At 44.1% G+C, this 21,753-nt stretch overlaps 1 protein-coding gene across 1 annotated transcript in view; it reads right to left on the bottom strand.

Annotated features, from left to right (window-relative positions):
* TXNRD3 (thioredoxin reductase 3) overlaps positions 1-18,876 on the bottom strand; it is a 39,051-nt gene extending 20,175 nt beyond the window's left edge. Inside the window, exons 1-8 of the mRNA XM_077451743.1 lie at positions 18,690-18,876; positions 17,289-17,349; positions 15,863-15,972; positions 15,298-15,405; positions 10,709-10,781; positions 8,703-8,822; positions 7,092-7,234; positions 5,301-5,416 (exon numbers count right to left, since the gene is read on the bottom strand). Coding sequence (XP_077307869.1) covers positions 5,301-5,416; positions 7,092-7,234; positions 8,703-8,822; positions 10,709-10,781; positions 15,298-15,405; positions 15,863-15,972; positions 17,289-17,349; positions 18,690-18,794 — 836 coding nt within the window. The 5' untranslated portion in view covers positions 18,795-18,876. The remainder of the gene's footprint in view (positions 1-5,300; positions 5,417-7,091; positions 7,235-8,702; positions 8,823-10,708; positions 10,782-15,297; positions 15,406-15,862; positions 15,973-17,288; positions 17,350-18,689) is intronic.
* Between the last annotated feature and the right edge of the window lie 2,877 nt (positions 18,877-21,753).

Genomic DNA, 21,753 nt, shown 5'->3' with positions numbered 1-21,753 from the left:
CCGGCGCTCTCAATCCGCACCAGGCTCCGCGATTGCGCGGGGCACACGGAGAACCGGGAGCTGTGTCTAAAACAGTTTCTGGTTCTCTGAGTGGACTGACAGATCTTGTGTTTATACAGGAGTATGAACAGTGATCTGTTAGTTTCCCTACACAGTCCCCTCCCCCCTTCAGTTAGAACACTTCCTAGGACACCATAGCCCCTTCACCGCCAGTGACTTTTACAGTAATCAGCAGCGTCTGCATCACATGGTGGACAGTTAGCCTGGGCCAAAACAGATTGAGAGCTTTCCAGCTGATTATCCACTGACTTACTGGGTCATGAGACTAGACCACTGGCCAGAACTTGCCCAGTATGCCATTGAGTTGTTGGGCTGCCCTGCAACCAGCGTGCTTTCAGAATGGGCATTCAGTGCTGCAGGTTTAGTTACTGATCATAGAATGCATCTGTCCACAGACTCCGTACCTCTATAGGGTTACGGTGGGAAGGCGCCACGACACCCAAAGACCAATTTTTACGCACCCGTTACTTCTATACAAAGTTAAAGTGACAACAGAATGTATCCAAAAAATCCCTACTCTTGTTTCCAGCGCACTACATGTGGCCTCATCATACACACTGGCTCTCCAGCTGTTACTGAGCAAAATAAAAAAGGCAGCTTGCAGGGAAAATGTTTTTATAAATGCAATTACTGCTGCAACAGATGCTAGACATGGTACAGATTTGCCACTTTACAGGTAGACTAAGGGGACCCCCAGGCAATATACTATATTATAATATTTTTTTTATTGATACATGCCCCCCCAGGGCAGGATCCAGAACCCTATAACCATTGTATGCCCAATTACTTGCCTATAAGCCTTCAAAATGGGAATGTTTGATTTTTGACGTTCGGGTCCCATCGACTTTAATGGGGTTCGTTAATCAGGTCTGAACTTTCGCGGCGTTTGGAAGTTCTGGTGCTAACCGAACAAGGGTCCGTTCGGCCCCCCAGCCCTAGTGCCTGACCAGGATTCATTTATATGCAAGAGAGTGTTGAAGGTTACAAAGCAAGGTAGCATGTAGTTTTATTCCCCATCATGCTGATCCTTCAGATTTAACACATTGACATTGAGCCAAAGCCAGTACATTCTGAAGTCACTTGCTGCATCTTTGCTCCAGGTCAGCATCTCTAAACACTGATGCCAGGAGGAAAACCCATGACCAATAGCATTCCCAGGACATTATCAGCAAGGGACATTGTTAATTCATTGCAGTTACATTACAGAAACACATTACCGGGATCCCTTTCACACCAGTTAAAAATCAAATATTAAAAAAAAAAAAAAAAAAAAAAAACACACACACACAAATCTAGTCAGATTTTTTTTCCCCACCTTTAATGTGACCTATAAAATTGTACAACTCAATTGAACAAACTGAAATCTTAGGTGGAGGGAAGAAAAAAAAAAAAAAAAAAAAATATATATATATATATATATATATATATATATATATATATATATATATATATATATATATATATATATATATATATATATATATATATATATATATATATATATATATATATATATATATAGTTGCATACGTTTGCACACCCTTGAACTAATACTTTGTTGAAGCATCAACTACTGACATTGCAGCACACTGGCTTTTTGAGTCTGTCAGCATGGCACATCTTGATTTGTCAATATTTGCCCACTCTGCAAACATTCCAAATCTGTCAGATTGTAAGGGCATCTCCTGTGCACAGCCCTCTTCAGATCACCCCACAGATTTTCAACCAGATTCAGGTCTAGGCCATTCCAAAAATGTAATCTTCTGGTAAAGCCATGCCCTTGTTGATTTGCATGTATGTTTCGGGTCGTTCTAAAGCTGAAAGGTGATGTTCCCTTTCAGGTTCAGTTTTCTAGCAGAAGCCTAAAGGTTTTGTGCAAATATTGACTGGTATCTGGAACTGGTCATAATTCCCTCTACCTTGATTAAGGCCCCTGTTCCAGCAGAAGAAAAACAGCCCCAGCGCATGATGCTGCCACCACCATGCTTCACGGTGGGTATGCTGTTCTTCTGGTAATGTGCAGTTTTTTTTGCACCAAAACCTTTTAGAATTATAGCCAAAAAAGTTCAACCTTGGTTTCATCAGACCAAAACACATTTTCCTACATGCCTTGGGAGACTTCAGACGAGTTCTCAAAATTTAGCTGGGCTTGGATGTTTTTCTTCGTAAGAAAAGGCTTCTGTCTTGCCACTCTACCCCATAGCCCAGACATATGAAGAATATGGGAGATTGTTGTCACATGTACCACACAGCCAGTACTTGCTAGATATTCCTGCACCTCCTTTAATGTTGCTGTAGGCCTCTTGGCAGCCTCCCTGACCAGTTTTCTTCTAGTCTTTTCATCAATTTTGGAGGGACGTCCAGTTCTTGGTAATGTCACTGTTGTGCCATATTTTCTCCACTTTATTCACCGTGTTCCATGGTATATCTAACGCCTTGGAACTTCTTTTGTACCCTTCTCCTGAGTGATACCTTTTAACAATGAGATCCCTCTGATGCTTTGGAAGCGCTCTGTGGACCAGTAAAGACCTACTAGAACAGCTGAACTTTATTTTGGGTTAATCAGAGGTACTCTAAATCAGTGGCCATCAACCCTGTCCTCAGGGCCCACTTACAGGCCAGGTCTGCAAGAGAACTGAAATACATCACAGGTGATATCATTTGCTGCTCATTGATTGTAACATTCTAGTCTGCATCTCCCCAGGGTAATACATAAAACCTGGCCTGTTAGTGGGCCCTGAGGACAGGGTTGATGACCACTGCTCTAAATGATGGCGGGTGTGTACAGACTCCCATTTAACATCAGTTTGAATGTGATTACTTAATTCTGAACATTGCTACAGCTTCAGTTACAAGAGGGTGTGCACACTTATGCAACCACATTTTAGTTTTACTTCCCCTCCCTAAAAGATTACAGGTTTTTTTAAATGAGTTGTAAAGTTTATAGGTCACATTTAAAAAAAAGGTGAAAAAAGGTCTGAAATGATTTTTTTTTTTTTTACATCACAGAACCCTGACGACATTTTAACAGGGGTGTGTAGACTTAATATCCACTGTATATTCTTCCAGGAATCTTGGCGGTCTTTGTACATTTCTTCCAGATCTGTGCAGTAGCTTCCTGTAATTTAGGGCTATGCAGTGCTAGAAACAGTTAAGGTAATGAAACCCCAAATGCAGTACGTTTGCCTGTACTGTGCGATCCGGTTACAAGGAGTCTCCAAAAAGTAGCGCATGGTGCAATTATTTTCAATAGGCTGAAATCGCACCTCACAGGACTGCCAGTGTGCAATTCCCGGTGTGAACCGGCTCGAAGACCGATCACGGCTGCTTTCCAACCTTGTGCAGGGTGACTGGTCTTGCCTCCACCGCCTCCTGTAGATTTCTGCAGGCAGCCTGTAGTGGACTGAGTCTGCTGAGCCCCTCCAATAGCTCTGCCCTGGTTTATGTACAGCAGTGATAAGGTCACTGCTACCTTTACAATGTAAACATTGGGTTTCCAAAGGTGTCTGGTACACGCAAAGTGGATAAATATCATTTGTGGCCATTGAATCTATGCAAATTAAAACTTTTTTTGTGCCTGAAGTTCAGCTTTAAGCCAAAATACAAGACATTTCAATTGCCTGAGCTTTGCAGAATGCACAACTTTCTCAAAAACGGAAGACAAGTGAAGAAACACCTTGCACCACTACATATGAGGAAAACTTTAGATTACAAAAAAACCTTTTCTGGCTTTGCTAATCCTAAACCAAGTAGACCTGAACTCAAAAGATGAGGTTTGCCATCTTCAGGAGAACATCTAAAGTCGATTAAAAAGTCAATTACCCCACAAATACGTATAAGCAGTACCCCAAAAGATTTGTTGTACCCTTTGCTTTAAAGAGCGAGGGCCACTTGTGTGATTTGGTAACTGGTCGACCCAAACCACAAATGTAAAACAATTCATCCCTTACTATACTGGAGGCCCTTATATAAGGCTTCTTTCACACCGATGAGCTGTGGTTTACCCGCCAGTGCCGCCACCATGGGAGAAGTACACTGCATCTGCAACTTCCCTGTGAGTTAGCTGCATTGATCCCTAAACATCTATTATACCTTGCGGGTGCTGTACACTTTCAGAAAATGCACCAAACCTACAGGATATAAAACAGAAGTCTACGGGGAAGAGAGCCGCTGGAACAGAGCCATGGGAGAAGCAGGGGGAGCTCAAGCCCAAACCCTTCATGCAGGGAGATTTCCTGCACTGCTCCTGTGTGACCTCAGGCTCAAAATCACTGACAGGCCTGGGTTCAAACAGGATCGGTAGGGGAACTGCATGCGATTAGAACAGGGATGGCAGCGCATTCCTGTTCAATTTGCATCCAATTCTTTGCAGTGCAATTTGCATCCATTTCGTTTGGACACAAATCACACCGCAAAGTATCGGGAGCATTCTCACAAATACTTGTGAAAATAGTTAATATTTGCACAGATAACTGCATTCCCAATACTGGTAATGAACTACTTCAATCCTGGGCACTCCTCTCCCCCCCCCCCCCCCCGGTGCCTCCAATAGGCATTACTGATGGGCACCAATTGGCAACCCCAGAGGTCATGGGTGGGGGGGGGGGGGGGCTCTGCACTGATAATCAGCACAGACCCCCAACTGTCAGAAGAGCAGCCAATTGGCTCTCCTCCATAAATGCAAATGGAGGAAGAGCTGATAAACGGCTCTTCCTGTTTACGCTGTAATTGGACACACCTGATCACATGGTGAAGAGCCTACTTCAGACGCTCAGGAGAACAACCACTTTGCACACGTCATTCTGCTATATGGCAGGCAGTGGTTAAGCCCTTAGCTTGACTTTTTTGGGCACAGCTTTCACAAGTACAAGTCCTCTTTATAAAAACAACCCTTTTCCAAAAACACAGTTGCAAAAATTCCTTGAGTAGCATCAGTAATTCTCATGCAGAGTTTTTCTGCATTCAAGCCGCTCCTTAGAGTTCACAAAGATCATCCCTACCATGGAGAAGGCAGGTGATGCAATAAAACATACTTGGCTTACATTGAATGTTACACAACCAGGCTTTTCATCAAGACTTTCAACTGAGGACAAACTGTGCCCTGACCATAAAACTGTCAGGCAACAGCAAAACAGAAAAAATTCAGGAAGGTCTATAAGAGGCGTTGACGATCTGGAATGTAGCAATAGTACAAATACAAAGCAGAAAATGGGAGAGTCAGAAGGAAGAAATACACTCACCTGGTGATGCAGAATTCTTTATCTCCAGGGATGCCAAGGTATCGGGGCCTTTCACCTGTAGCCACAACAAACGTTGCTGCAGTGAAGAAACTCTCTTTTCCCTTCCTGTTTGTTGCCTAAAAATACCAGAAATTTTGGACATTAAAAGCCTAAGTTTTGTCCAACTCTTTCACTGCCAGAGCAACATTAAATCTTTTGCACACACAAACATGCGCATTTTAGGTTTAACGATTACTCAAAAGCCCCAATACATTTTCTCAAGCAGAGACCCTGTAGGATAACATAGCAGTACAATTTTTAGGCTACAAGATAAAATGCACCTTGTCAAATCTTTACATTTGCAGGAAATTATACAACTCTAGTGCACAGGAAAAAACAAAAAAAAACAAATCCCCCCTTTTCATAAAATATGTAAATAAATAAAAAAAAAGGGGAGGTTCTCATGTAAATGGTTATTAAATATGTCAAGCATTAAGAAAAACTGGGTGCACATGAAGTGGCAAAAAGCTACAGTACCCAAAATCGTCCTGCTTTAAAAGCCTTTATAGAGCATCAAACTAGCGTTAAAGTGGTTGTAAACCCTTACATATACCTACCGAAGAAGTGACTGGCCTCCTCCTACATGTAGCATATACCCGTTATCTTCAGCCCTCTGTTCACCCTAACCATTCAATAGATGCACTGAAATTCCGGGGGCCGAAAATAGTGTTTCTGGCATTTTATTTGTAGAGAAAGTGGTCAATAAGGATGCCGAAAAACACAAGAGATCTTATGGTGGGGGGGGGGGGGGGGGTGTGTGTGTGTGTGTGTGTGTGTGTGTGTGTGTGTGTGTGTGTGTGTGTGTGTGTGTGTGTGTGTGTGTGTGTGTGTGTGTATACACACGCAGGGACTCAAACCGCATCAAAAATGTAACACGGGTGCACTGACGCATTTTAGCAGGGAAAGTGCGGTTTTTGGGAGTTTAATTTGACCAAAAATGCAGCAAGCAAGATTTTTACCACCACAACAGAAGCAAAACAAGCCAGCCAGTGTGAAGACATAATAGAATTTAAAAGGAATGCATTTTTCTTGCACTAAAGGTGTCGATAATGGCCGGCGATAAATTGAGTTGAAAAGTCAAAGACTAATAAAATATACAATATAAAAATATATTACATTTTATTAGTATGACTTTTCAATTTCATTTATTGCCGGCCATTAATCGACACCTTTAGCGCAAGAAAAATATAATATTCGATATCCCCGCTAACATTCAAGTGTACAGTTTAGACACCATTTTCACGCTTCCAAAAGTGGAGGATCTGATGTCACACTGCACAGTATAGAGCAGGGATCCGAGTGTACACCAGATGTTTTAGACATTAAAAGCCCAAGTTTTGTCCAACTCTTTGACTGCCAGAGCGATATTTAATCTTTTGCACACATAAAAACCAACATGTGCATGGCCTAACAATTACTTAAAATCCCCAAAACATTTTCTCAAGCAGAAACCCTGTAGGATAAGATAGCGGTACAATTTTTAGGCTACAAGATAAAAATGCACCATTGTATAATTCCCTGAAAATGTAAAGATTTGACAATCTAGTCCAGGTATGGGTGTCCACCATCCCGGGCCTGGAGAACAGCGATAATTATTGGCGGCTATAACTGCATCCTAAAAATCTGACATGCTGGTTGTACCCATGGTGATTGATGGATTTATGGTTCCGTTTATGGCTGACTTAACTAAAGTAAATATAATCCTCTTGACTACTTTGATTCACAAGGGCAGTTTTAATTAAGCGAGATTACCTTGATTTTATGTGGTTCAACAAACTCTGCATATGCGTTTTCATAGTGGACATTTTTGTCCCGCAGAGACACTCTGTAGCCCCAATTCAAAGAGCCAATGTAGTCCTGAATATTCTCTCGCATTGTATCCCAGTTGTGATTCACTGCAGATTGGGGAAAAATAAACAAAAAAAAACAAAGTAATCATTTTCTCTCTCTCCAATCCATTTCTTGCACCCGAGTATGTGACTGACAGATTAGCTCTTTAATCTTGGACTTATTTACTGCCCACTCTGCTCTTAGCATGCTCCTGGGCAGCACAATCGATTAGCTCCTTGTGTTGCTTTTCCCCTCTCCCAACCGGAGCTCTGCTGTACAGGGATTGTGAGAGACTGGCAGCAGGACAAATTCAGTTACCTACACCAATTGGTTAAAAATACAAAATTCCAAACCATGTATGGATTGCTCATTAACCACTTGCCGACCAGCGCACGACGATGTACGGCGACAGAATGGCACGGGCAGGCAAATGGGCGTACATTTACGTCCCTTTAAATTTGCCGCCCTGCCATCGGGAGCGCGCCGCCCGCAGCGCGCTCCCTCACTGGTCGGGACCCCCGTGAGTCCGGTCGCGGGACCCACGGACTCGATCGCCGCGGGCATACCCGCGATCGTCTCATGGAGCGGCCAAATGAAGAAATGCCGTTGTAAATAGCATTTCTCCATTCTGCCTAGCAACTAGTGACGCTGATCTCTGCTCCATGTGATTGGAGCAGAGATCAGTGTTCACTAAATGAAAGCCCAACCCCCCCCCCCAGTTAGTAACACACCCCTAGGAACACTTAACCCCTACACTGCCACCCACTGGTTAACCCCTTCACTGCCAGTGTCATTTACACAGGAATCACTGCATTTATATAGCAGTGATTACTGTATAAATGACAATGGTCCCAAAAATGTCCGATGGGTCCCCCACAATGTCGCAGTCACAAAAAAAAAAAAAAAAAAAAAAAAAAAAACGCTGATCGCCGCCATTACTAGAAAATAAAAAAAATTTAATAAAAATGCTATAAAACTATCCCCATTTTGTAAACGCTATAACTTTTGCACAAACCAATCAATCGCTTATTGCGATTTTTTTTTACCAAAAATATGTAGAAGAATACGTATCGGCCTAAACTGAGGGAAAAAAAATGTTTTTTATATATTTTTGGGGGATATTATAACAAAAAGTAAAAAATAATGCGTTTTTTCAAAATTGTCGCTCCATTTTTGTTTATAGCGCAAAAAATAAAAACCGCAGGGGTGATCAAATACCACCAAAAGAAAGCTCTATTTGTGGGGAAAAAAAAAGGACGTCAATTTTGTTTGGAGCCACGTCGCACGACTGCGCAATTGTCAGTTAAAGCGACGCAGTGCCGAATCGCAAAAAGTGGTCTGGTCTTTGACCAGCAAATTGGTCCGGTCTGAAAGTGGTTAACACACCAGCATAAAAAAAAAATAAAAAATTTAACTACTGAGCTTTACTAGTACAATATGTCTTGTCAAAGTGTATGACAGGCACGCATGTTACAATTCAGCTCTTGGCTTGCAAAAAATAAAAAAAATTCTCATACTTCGTTCTCTTTTTACCTTGCTCTTCATACTCCCAGCCAAACTTCCTGGAGTCTTTCAGTGCTTGACCCAAGAGAGCCGCTTGATGCATTAGTTTCTTTGGAATACACCCAACATTTACACATGTACCACCGAGCCCTGTATAAACATAAATCAGTTATAAAAACTAAGCTGGGGAGGGGTACAGGGTGACTAAAGCAACAACAGAAACAGGAAATTATATTCGATAAAACAATCTGTCATTGTTCTTAGCAGTTTATGTGCCGACACCTACTCCCATATCAGGAAGTGCAAGCAACATTCACAGGAACAAAAAAACTAGACAGATGATCCAAGTCATTAAAGCTGAAGTTTAATCAGCTGATATTTCACCTTCTCTGGTTCTCTCCTTAACATGAATTAAAAAAACAAATCTGGATTTTCAAAATTCATAGCTTCTATTTGATTTAGTAATGTCGTGACTGGGTGTCTTTGCATCTCTATGAAATTAGGGTAGATTATAGATGGTGAAAGAGGCCAGTGAAGAACAGGAAGCTATAGTAAGGCCCACATGGGCCTCCATGATGGAAATGGCTGAAAGCCAATGAATAAAAAAGGGGCAGGCCAGGGACAGTCAAGGGAAGAGAGGAAATTGCTATAGAATGCTAGATGTCCTTCAGCCAGGAAATGACCCCCCCAGAAGCGCGCATCGTGGCGATCGTTGTTGCGGGGTGTCAATCTGACACCCTGCAACTACGATCTCGGTAAAGAGTCTCCGAAGGAGACTCTTTACCACGTGATCAGCCATGCCCAATCACGGCTGATGGCAGTGTAAAATAGGAAGAGCCGGTGATCGGCTTTTCCTCACTTGCGTCTGTCAGATGCGAGTAGAGGAGAGCCGATCGGCTGCTCCTCTGACCGTGGGGGGGGGGGGGGGGGTCTGTACTGATCGATTATCAGCGCAGTCCCCCGAGGATGGCCACACTGGACCACCAGGGGACGCCACCAGACCATCAGGGATGCCCAGGACAAGGTATGCCACCCTAGACCACCAGGGATTCCAGTCAGTGCCCACAATAGGCATCACTGATTGGCATGCATTAGTTCAGTATAATACAATGCCGCCTATCAGTGCCCACCCGTGCCGCCCACCCATGCCAGCTATCAGTGCCCATCCGTGTCGCCCAGTGCCACCTCATCGGTGCCGTCTTATCATTGCCCATCAGCGTAACCCCCATCATTTAAGGAGAAAAAAAACTTATTTACAAAGTTTTGAAACTGAAACGAAAAAAAAAAATTTTCGGTATTTTTTTTTATTTGTTTAGCAAAAAATAAAAATCGCAGAGGTGATCAAATACCACCAAAAGAAAGCTCTATTTGTGGGAAAAAAAAATTATAAAAATTTCATTTGGGTACAGTGTAGCATGACCGCGCAATTGTCACTCAAAGTGTGACAGCGCTGAAAGCTCAAATTGGTCTGGGCAGGAAGGTGTTTAAGTGTCCCCCGGTATTGAAGTGGTTAAATAGACCTTTAACCAATTGTAGAGCGGAGCACCCACCATACATTTACCGTGGTCACTCTGATCACGTACCTAGTATGATCTGACACCTGTAGGTCTGGAGGGCCTCCGGCGACCCGTTCCAATTCTACACAGCAGGAGCTGACCAGCGAGTACGGTGGACTTGATGTCCGCCGATACCCAGTGATCATTCCTTACACGGGTAGAATGGCAGTCTTTGGATAAAGTGGGGAGGGATTAGAACATCTGACAGCTTTCTATTGTCATGTCTCCTTTGGGAATATTTGCTCTTGCTTCTAGCCCAGGCTCTCAGTGAGGGGTAATATTCCCAATGTGGACAGCAAACACCATGTCAGGGTTTTTATCTATACAAATTATATATTCTCTTTATGACCCCCTCCCCTCACCCCCTCCTCTGTAACCCCCTCCATTAGGAGAAGGGGGCAGTAGTAAGCAGAGTTCTGCTTTAACACTCAGCAATCTACTGAAAGTTATTTCACATTCTGTCTTCATGAACAAACATACCCCATGACGCCCCTAGAGGGGTGGGTACGACGTAATCCAAGACCATAACCTTCTTTCCCAGAGCAGCTGCTTCCTGAAAGAGACAGAATTTTAATCAACTATCAATACCTGAAATTAGCAACCAGGAAAAATAAATAAAGGCACAACACCCACATATATTGGCCAATCGTATGCATCACAGGGACACTAAACCTGAACTTCCATTTCACATCTAATTCATCTGTAAATGTGAGTCTCTCCAAGTCTGCTCAATCAGCTAGAGAGCATAAGCAATACATTTTCCTCCCTGGTGTACCACACGGTCTCTGGGATTTTTTTTTTTTTCATCAATCAATGCCTTTTTCAAGGTGTGGGTGGGACAGCAGACACAACACTAATCCAAGTCGGCAGATACATAATCCCCCTGCCCATAGAGTCAATGGTTGGCCTGCTCAGATCTGCCTTAAAAAAAAAAAAAAAAAAAAAAAACACAACAACACACAGACAGATCCGATTATGTGAAAGGGGCCCAAGATTTGCAGTAGATCTTTCTACTAGGCTCTACTTCCTAAAGGACCCAGCAAGGTGAACCTGAGAAGACAACTAGGTTCATTAAAATTTGCCTGTACTGAAAACCTTCAGCTCACACCAGCAGACAACTCCGTGCTTTCAGTTTGTGTCGGAGGATCAAAAGGGGATTTGCTGGTTAAGTTTTTAGTCCGGAGAAGATATAGCCAAGTATAAAAAAGGTGGCACATGCAGGGAACAAAAAAATAAAAAAAATTTCTTTATGCTACAATAATTGGAAAGGTGGAATGTTTAGCTAATGCACTGATCCACTTTCACAATGTGAGCATGTATCGCAATAGATCACATTAAATGAGACTCAGTGAGCTATTTTAAAAAACCATCAAAACACATACTACCCTCCATGCAGCAGCTGTCCCTCATCAGCCAACACTGAGAATCAAGTGATTACATGACCACTGAACACTCGGGTCTCTGTCTGCTCAGAGCGGTGACTTTCAGTCACTGCTCTCCGCTTCTCCAGCACTGCAGCCGTTTGCTTAGACTACGATTCCTGCTGCAGAAAACGGTTGTCTGTTCCAAATGTAGCCTAACTAAGCCAGTGTGGAACACAAAGTTTGTTGGCACCCGTGCAACACCTATATGCGGGGATGCGATGAGCCGTAAAGCTGTCACAGCCGACAGCCAATCCTAGGTGGAGGAATGCCTCCACGCCTACGATCGGCTGAAGACTGACAGCTTTCCAAGGAAGAGGAAAGGAGGTGATCCCCGGTGCCACATATCCGTATTATCCTATAGTGGCGCTAAGAATGGCAACCTCAGCCTGGACTCCAACCAGGCCACACCACTGACACGTTTTGCTCTGTCCTGGAGCTTAGTATTTAATGAGTAAACTCTAGGGGCGGAGGGAAACACGTTGGAGTCCAGGCTGAGGTCACCATTATAGGATAATTATGAATGTGCAGCACCAGGGATCACCACTTTCCTCTTCCTTGAGACCGCAGATGAATCTACATACATATCCCATATCACACACACACAGCTTTCAGACAAGCTAGCTTGGGCTTTTGTTGAGCTGAGCCCATCTCCCGAGTGTATTGCGCTGCTCCCACTGGTCCTCTCCAGTCCATCCAAGGCACTTGTAGGCAACATGGGATGGATGGGATTGGAGAAACGGAGATCAGCACTCCAGAACAAGCAGGTCCGTCACAGCACCCGCTATGCATAAGGAAACCACTACTGTACTACACACTGACCCCCCAAACCCAGTACTTGGGCCCTGCTACCCCCCCCCCCCCCCCCCTCCCGGGTACACTTCCCTACATACTACTTACACTGGCCAGAACTCAGACAGCCAGGCTAGCAACAAGGCAAACCAGACCTGAAACTAGTTCAGCAAGTCAGCTTTAGCCTTGTGGGACTGACCAATTACCCTCCAGACATAGGAGGGGGGAATCGTTAAAGAAAAAGTGAATGCAAAATGTCTTACTGAAGCCTAAAGTATAACTAAAGGGCAAAACTTTTTTTTTTTGTTTAGTTTTGGATAGAGTGGACAGGGATTAGAAGCTGTCTGTTTTTATTGCGGTCTGTGCCCCCTGAGATTCACCCTCTCGCCATTTGTCCCCTTTACCATCATTGAAAATGAAAGTAAAAGAAATTCAACTTTTGGGTTGTCCCCATAAAAGTAATAGGTCAATTGGGTACACTAGTTCTAAAGACCTGGGGGTCCCCAAGGAATTCCCTTGATCTATAGGGGGGGTTTGCCTATAGTTCTCTAAAAAGCTTGGCTAAATTTAGATTTTTACTGTGACGTTTTAATTCATGGCTCACCCTGGTGATCTTGTATACCTCACTGTGTCCAGGTAGAGCTCCGTCTCTCAAAAAAGTTGCCTACCTCAGATCAAATATGTCCTTTGTATGCTGTAACATTAACAAAACTCGCAGGAAACACCAGAGCTTAGTAATTTGGAAGGGTTCACACACTTTTCAGCATAAGTTTGGAAACCTTCACTCATTTGCGATCTGAAGGCACACCGGTAGGTGAACACACAGCAGGGAGACATGCAGCAAACCCAGGAGTGTTCCCAGATTTTTTATTATTACAATTTCCATTACTGAAATTCATATTGATGACAGCTGTACCCAATGCCCTTAACTTTTTTTTTTGTACAACATTCAAACCACATTTCTTTCTGAAACGCATGTGAAAAGTCAAATGAACAGTCTTTGAAAGTTTGCAAACAGATCACAGAAAACCAAGCAGTTCAGTTGATAAATACAAACAGTGTGGTGTTAAAACATGTCCTGCATTACAAAAATGCAGAAAAAAAACTGATTATAAAACAAGGCAGTGCTCAAATTATGTTGCTGCAGAAGAAAAAACGGCCTTACGTGGGCATCTGTACACAATAGATCTAACCATAAGCATGTAGCTCATGGTTAGAGTGCTGCGTAAACTGTTGGCGCTGTATAAAGCGTGTATTAAACACACCCCTATACAAGATTCCCCTGTAATAAACATATTCTATATTATTTACCCATCTTTTCTCCGATAACCATCGTGCCCAAAGAATCCTCTTCATTCAACTCTTCAAAAATCTACGAATTTCCAGACTCATGATCCCCGCCAAGCAATGCAGTTCCTCCTGCCAGCCCCAAATACTGCAGACCACAGTGGAGATGTAGGGAACAGCAGAAGGAACCACAATGCTTGGTGGAGGACCAGAAATCTGAGACTACTTAAAGTGCACTGTCCAAAGAGGATTTTCTGGGTATCACAGCTTTTAAAACAAGTTCACATTTGTGCATTCTCTGAACAGCAACCCGTGGTGGATTGCTTTTCAGTATCCTAAAGCAGCAATTCCGACCCCTGGATATCTTTTTTATCTAAACAGTAATTTTTAAAATGGGTCTAATGCACCACAACCCTGTGCTACATGCTTGACTCATGGTTATGATGAGCCTTCATTGACCTGAACAGGCGAGTATGCCAGGCCTGTGAACTTAGCAAGTGACGAAGCAAATCAAGCCTGTGTACCGTGGGCTTTAGGTGGGCAATTGGGGAGGAAAGTAGAAACTGTAGCTCGTTTGCCCGTTACTGTCTCCCAACCAGTGTGAAAGAGACCCAAAGCCGTTTCACGCGGCTGTTTGTTGTGGCCTGCGGATTCCTGAAGCAATGTGGCACGAATGACTGCGTTATACAATCTTCAGCCCATTTAAAATGAATGGTGGGCCAACAGTGGCCGCTGATTGCATGTAGCCGCACATATAACAAGTAGCTGCGGTTTGGGGCACAGTCAGCTGATGCAACGAACGACAAACTTGAGCTGGACTGCCTCATGCCATCATTATTGATGTATGGGACCTACCATTCTGTAGAGAATAAAATGGACATGTACTCAAGTATAACCTATAGCCTTTCCTGGAGAAACTGCTGCTCGTTTCACCAAAGGATGAGGAGCCTTGGTTCAAGCAAACGACTGAAATTGGTTTGGCCATTAAGAACGTTGCTTAGACTTTCACTCACACGACCAGAAGTGTTGGAAGCCAATAGTAGCACAGTGGCTTAGTAGTTAGTATTTTTACCTTGCAGAACTAGAGTTCAAAACCAGCTCTGGACACACTACCTGCATGCAGTCTACCATGTTTCCCAGTGCTTGTGTTGCTTTGCCCTGGGTACTCTGACAAGGAATGCTGGTAGGCCAGTTAGTCGGTGTCTGTTAGGGACCTTAGCTTTTAAGTACTGTGAGGGAAGTGACTGATGTGAATGTACTGCATAGAACATGCGAGATGGAACGTTTTTTTTTTTTTTTTTTTTTCAGTCCTTTGATTTAAAGAATTTACCCCACCCACCCTGCCAGAAGGCCTTTTAACAGCTATCGACTTTAAAGATTAATTTTACTCCAACATTCGTGATCTGGTTATCTGAATAGGAGGAATGAAGGACAAAAGGAATATGCTATCATGTGTCCTCTCAGACAGAGATTTTACTATGCGACAGATTTGACTTGAAATGCACGAGTAGAGAACAGCCTTAATGGAAAGACAGGTGAGGGAGGGATGAGCCCCTTACATGACCATACCTTAGAACAAGCCAGGCCACCTGAGCCTCCTCCAATGACAATGAGGTCATAATCATAAGAGACAGTATTGTTGTCCAACAGTTGCTGCAGGGTCCCATCTCGGTGAGCCTAAGAGTAAAATTTAAAACAGGGTTCATGTTAAAATACATAAAACACAGCAAAAACATAAAATTATATATTTTTTTTTGGGGGGGGGGGGGGGGGGTTCCAAGTAATTTTCTAGCACAGAAAAAAAAAAAAAATTTTAACTTCTAATCAACAAATGTCAGAAAAAGGTTTAGTGTTTAAACTTTTTTCACTTACACAAGTCTATTCCATTGACAAATTGTTACAATGTTTATACTTATGTTCAAACAATAAAGAATGTTACGATTCTTGGCAGACTGCTCCTGTTTTTCTTTTTTCCCCCCTTGCTTTCGACAGCTGTGGCTTCAGAAGAGCAGAGAGAATTCTTTGCATAGAAAGAATTGTGAAACACTTTAGGTCAAGATCTCGATAACGATTCTTGAAGATTAATCGTGCAGCTCTAGGTCATATGCTTGACCACTCATTCCTGGAAAATTACCTCAAGTGTTTTATCACATCCTCCGACATGGGTTTTATTTACAAAGACGTTGGGAACAGTTCTCTGGCCAGTCATTTCAAAAAGGACTTCTTGAATACGGTTACCATCATCTACAATAGAAACAAATGACGGTCATCTTGTGATGATCAATATTTTATAATGAACTTTCAAATGAAAAAGAACAGAACAGAAGCCCAGTACTGTAGCCAACAAGGCAACAATCATGTGGGCTCATTAGAATTACTTGTAGTCAAAGCATAACAAAAAACACATTTTGCAAGGTTATTCCAGCAAAACTGACCTATAAATGTGCAGATAATACATACATATTATGCGTGTATAATACAGGTATCTGCACCCACTTCAGGGAATAGATTCATGCCCCTTCCCGCCCCCCCTGCTGTCTCCTGGGAAACACACAGGTCCCAGGAGATAGCGGGACCACTTAGGATGCACTGCACGACTCGCACAGTAGGAAACCGGAACACTTTACTTCCCGATTCCCTCACCGAGGATGGTGGTGGCGGCAGCAGCTGCCGAGAGCCAATCAATTGATTGGCTTCCGACACCACTTGACCCTGGGACAGGTTAGTGTCCATTTATTAAAAAAGTCAGCAGCTGCAGTATTTGTAGCTGCTGGATTTTTTCTTTTCCTTTAGGTGGACCTCCTCTAAGGTGGGGCCTACACTGCACATCACTAGATGACGTCTGAAAATTTTAATTCACATAACCTCTGCAGTCGCCATTCCCTTTTATTCGGAGTTGAGTTATGCAAAAAACAAGCATCACCCGTCCAAAACAAATGGGGATTGAATCTACTGCCCGGCCACACAGAAGAGACACCATTTTATTATGTGACCCAACACTCACTTTAGCCCCGTTCACACCCGAGTGATTTTCCGCTTGAAGCTCTAAAACACCCAACAAGCCAAACCCCATTAATTTCAGTGTCATCTGAAGCTCAAATAAGTACTTGAGCTTTGAGAGATAGATATGGAAAAAAAAAAAAAAAAAAAAAAAAAAAAAAAAAAAAAACCCCCGAGGAGCATTTTCTGCTCAATTAGCAGCTCTCCAGCCCTAATTTCCTCTCACCCTCCTCCACATAGTGCTTTCTATTGGCTAAAGAAAAATGCCTGAATCTGCAAAACCGCTTGTAATAAACTAACAGCTTAAAACCACTACACTCAGGGGGAGAATGGAGCCTTATAGGCGAAACGTCAGTCCATATCAATAGCAGGTAGAAATAAGGTCACCATTATGTAAACCGCTTTACATAAATGCATGTAATGACACAGCAAAGCAGCATAATAATTGTGCGATTCTTGGAAACGGCTGAAGGCCGTACATTTACATGTAAAACATTAATAATCATAACTAACTAGACAGGTAAGTTTGCAAAGAGGCAGTCAACTCAGCATGAACTTACCACACTCATCCAACTCCAGAGCAAAGTATTCTCTGTCCAGGGAGGAAAAGAATTCTTTAACCTGAAAAAGAAAAAACAAAAACAATGTAAAGGGCAAGTTCACCTTTAGAACTTACTCCAGCAGCCCTCCCTTGACAGCAGGTGGGGATTCCTCTCCCCTGCAGCTGCTGTCACATTTAAAATAGGCACGCCTGCACAAGGCTCTGACCGCACAGCACCGTCATTCATTCGTAGACCTCTGTAAATGAAGGACCTAAGATCCCATCTGCCGCCTTGGCAGACGGCTTGTAGTCCTCAATGGATTGTTGTGCTGATGGTGGTTCATCGACATTGCCATCAGCTTTCTAAGGCCCCTTTCACACAGGCGCCTCCGCTATTCTCAGCGCGCGGGGGGGGGGGGGGGGGGGGGGGTGTTGAAGTATCTCACCTGTCCATTTCCATTTGACTGCCTGTCCATTTCCATCCGGTCACCAGATGGAAAATAGGACCACCATTCCTCTGTTTTTGGCAGATAGGATCAGATGGCAGTGGACAAATGACCACTGACATCCGCTACGCCATAGAGGACAATGCAGTGTCCGATCAGGTTCGCCTGAAAAACTGACAGGTGGACCTGATTGGACAGCCCTTGTGAAAGGGGCCTAACTGAAAGCCCATATGGGAGGTACAGGCCGAGGCTGACATCGCACCTGCAATCCACGGATCATGGGTACGATGCTTTGCAGAATACCATAAAAAAAATAAAAAAATTGCACATTCTTGTAGCACTCTCCCATCACACCAGACAGACCACGAGTCTGGAACTCAGCAACCCATCTCATGCCAATCCTAATGATGTCATCAATACACAGAGCCACATACAGCATCCAACCATAACACATTACTTCAGATTATCCTAAACTCCACCATTCTTGGGATCTGTATTCCCTCAGCTGCTTAGGGTCTCTATGCTGAGATAAGCAGTCGGTTGGGGGCCCGGGAGCCCCTCGGCCCACCACAGCCAGCTGGAGTGGAGAGGGATTAGAACCCCTGTCAGGTTTTTATTGCTGTCTGTGTCCGCAGTAGGGAGATCCCCCCCTCTCTATTTGTCCTGTTTACTGATATCAGAGAATAAAAGGGTAAATACATAAGAAGTGTTGTCACCACAACAGGAAGAGAGGTGAAATCTCCGGGCGGGGACACTCTCTCTCTCCCCCTATGGTGGGATTCTCTCTCACTTCCTGTTTTTAGTACAGAACAGGAAGTGAGATCTCCCCAATGGGGTCCCTGCTGACAAAGACCCCGACAGACGTTCTAAGCTGAGATGGAAGAAGACGTGTTGTGTGAAGGCAAGGAGTTGGCTGGGCCTTGTGGTGCCTCAGCACAGGCCGCGAGTACACAGACACACACGGAGGCCCTCACCTTGGTGCAGTACGGACAGAAGCTCTTACTGAACACCATCACCGGGTTCTTGTCCACCATCTCCTGCACCCGGTTCCGGAGCCCATCGTTGCCGGTTGGCGGCATGGCGGCGTCTGTGTTGTGTGCGCCTCGGCGGACTAAGCGGCGCTCTTTCCCGCCAGCCACGCCCCCCCCCTCCTCAGCCGTGACGTCACCTCCCCGCGAGACACACTCACTCCCCGCACAGTGCTTAGTTAGGATGATAAGGCAGAAAGACACTCACGTGACTCCAGAGGAGACGGGTCGAGGGGAGGAGTCGGGATAAAGCTGACATGTATCCATGGTAACAGCCGATCTCACACGTGGTTTTATAACACTGGATCATCAATCATATATGTTCATGTCATTCACCACATGTCTCCATGGCAACTGTCATTCACCACATGTCTCCATGGCAACTGTCATTTACCACATGTCTCCATGGCAACTGTCATTCACCACATGTGTCCATGGCAACTGACATTCACCACATGTCTCCATGGCAACTGTCATTCACTACATGTGTTCATGGCAACTGAAATTCACCACGTGTCCATGGCAACTGTCATTCACCATGTGTCCATAGCAACAGTGTATCAGTCATCTGCAAAAGGCAACTGTCATTCATCAGATGTGTCCATGGTAACTCATTCACTACATGTCTCCATGACAACTGTCATTCACCACATGTCTCCATAGCAACTGTCATTCACCACATGTGCCCATGGCAACTGTCATGCACCAAATGTGTCCATGGCAACTGTCATTCACCACATGTCTCCATGACAACTGTCATTCACCGCATGTCAGGACCATTTTTAAGGCAGGGCAAAAGGGGCAGCTGCCCTGGGCCCCATCATTGTAGTGGGGGCCAAAGCAGCTGCCTCATACTTGCCAACTATCCCCATTTAAATTCCCTTATCCCTTGACATTTTGGTCCCATGCTGTGTCCTGATATCTCAATGTAAAGTTCTGCTGCTGATGCCCAGCTTTATGTAAATAGTCATGGACTGCGGCATCGATATGTAAATAGAGGCGGCATTCATATGTATATAATGTCCCCCTGAGGTCACATCCACCATCACTTCTGCTGAATGCTTCCTACTGGGGAGATAAAGGATCATACGTAAGTCCTGCCTACAACTGTAGTCATTAAGCCTAACATCAGCCTGTTCTGCAAAAGTAAGCAAAGTGGAGGTGGAACCCTTCTTCAAAATAACACAGTGCCACGACACCCTGAATTTTGGTGCATGTGAATACGCAGGCAGGCAGTGAGGAGATGATGTGATGTAACCTTTAGCAACCAATCTGTGAGCAGTAATGCTGTGCACTAACCTCTTGCCACCAATCAGTGACCGGTAATAATATGCAGTAACCTCTAACAACCAATTAGTGAGCAGTATAGATGTTCAGTAACCTCTAGCAATCAATTAGTGAGCAGTATTGATGTACAGTAATCTCCAGCAACCAATCAACAAGCAGAAGTCATTTGCTGTAACCTCTAGAAAATAACAGTGAGCCATAATGTGTGGTGTAACCTCTAGCAGCCAGTCAGTGAGCAGTAATGATACACTATAACCTCTGGCAACCAGTCGCAATCGCTGCCTGATCTGATTCAGTAAACTGATTTTGAGTCTAGCTGCTATTTACTGTATGTCTCAGAGCATGTGGAGAGGGAAATTGCGTGGAAGAGGGGGCCCAAGAAAATGTTTGCCCAGGGTCCAATCAATATTAAAGACGGCCCTGCCGCATGTGTCCATGGCAACTGTCATTCACCACATGTGTCCTTGGCAACTGTCATTCACCACATGTCTCCATGGCAAATGTCATTCACCACATATCTCCATGTCAACTGTCATTCACCACATGTGTCCATGGCAACTGTCATTCACCAAATGTGTCCTTGGCAACTGTCATTCACCACATGTCTCCATGGCAACTGTCATTCACCACATGTCTCCATGGCAACTGTCATTCACCACATGTCTCCATGGCAACTGTCATTCACCACATGTCTCCATGGCAACTGTCATTCACCACATGTGTCCATGGCAACTGTCATTCACCACATGTGTCCATAGCAACGGTGTACCAGTCATCTGCCAAAGGCAACTGTCATTCACCACATGTCTCCATGGCAACTATCATTCACCAAATGTGTCCATGTCAACTGTCATTCACAACATGTGTCCATGGCAACTGTCATTCACCACATGTGTCCATGGCAACTGTCATTCAGCACATGTCTCCATGGCAACTGTCATTCACCACATGTGTCCATGGTAACTGTCATTCACCACATGTGTCCATGGCAAATGCCGTTCACCACGTGTCCATAGCCACGGTGTACCAGTCATCTGCCAAAGGCAACTGTCATTCATCAGATGTCTTCATGGCAACTGTCATTCACCACATGTCTCCATGGCAACTGTCATTCACCACATGTGTCCATGGTAACTGTACTTCACCACATGTCTCCATGACAACTGTCATTCACCACATGTCTCCATGGCAACTGTCATTCACCACATGTCTCCATGGCAACTGTCATTCACCACATGTGTCCTTGGCAACTATCATTCACCACATGTCTCCATGGCAACTGTCATTCACCACATGTGTCCATGGCAACTGTCATTCACCACGTGTCCATAGCAATGGTGTATCAGTCATCTTCCAAAGGCAACTGCCATTCATCAGATGTCTCCATGGCAACTGTCATTCACCACATGTGTCCATGGCAACTGTCATTCAACACATGTGTCCATGGCAACTGTCATTCACCACATGTGTCCTTGGCAACTGTCATTCACCACATGTGTCCTTGGCAACTGTCATTCACCACATGTGTCCATGGCAACTGTCATTCACCACATGTGGCCGTGGCTACTGTCATTTTACCACATGTGGCCATGGCAACTGTCATTCACCACATGTGTCCATGGCAACTGTCATTCACCACGTCTCCATGGCAACTGTCATTCACCACATGTGTCCATGGCAACTGTCAGTCACCACATGTGTCGATGGCAACTGTCATTCACCA

The sequence above is a fragment of the Lithobates pipiens genome, unplaced genomic scaffold (genome assembly GCF_037356315.1).
Source record: "Lithobates pipiens isolate NorthernLeopardFrog02 unplaced genomic scaffold, aLitPip1_a1.2 Scaffold_23, whole genome shotgun sequence".
Lineage (NCBI taxonomy): Eukaryota > Metazoa > Chordata > Amphibia > Anura > Ranidae > Lithobates > Lithobates pipiens.
The sequence above is the reverse complement of the archived record's forward strand: the minus strand, read 5'-3'. Positions and strand labels throughout refer to the sequence as shown.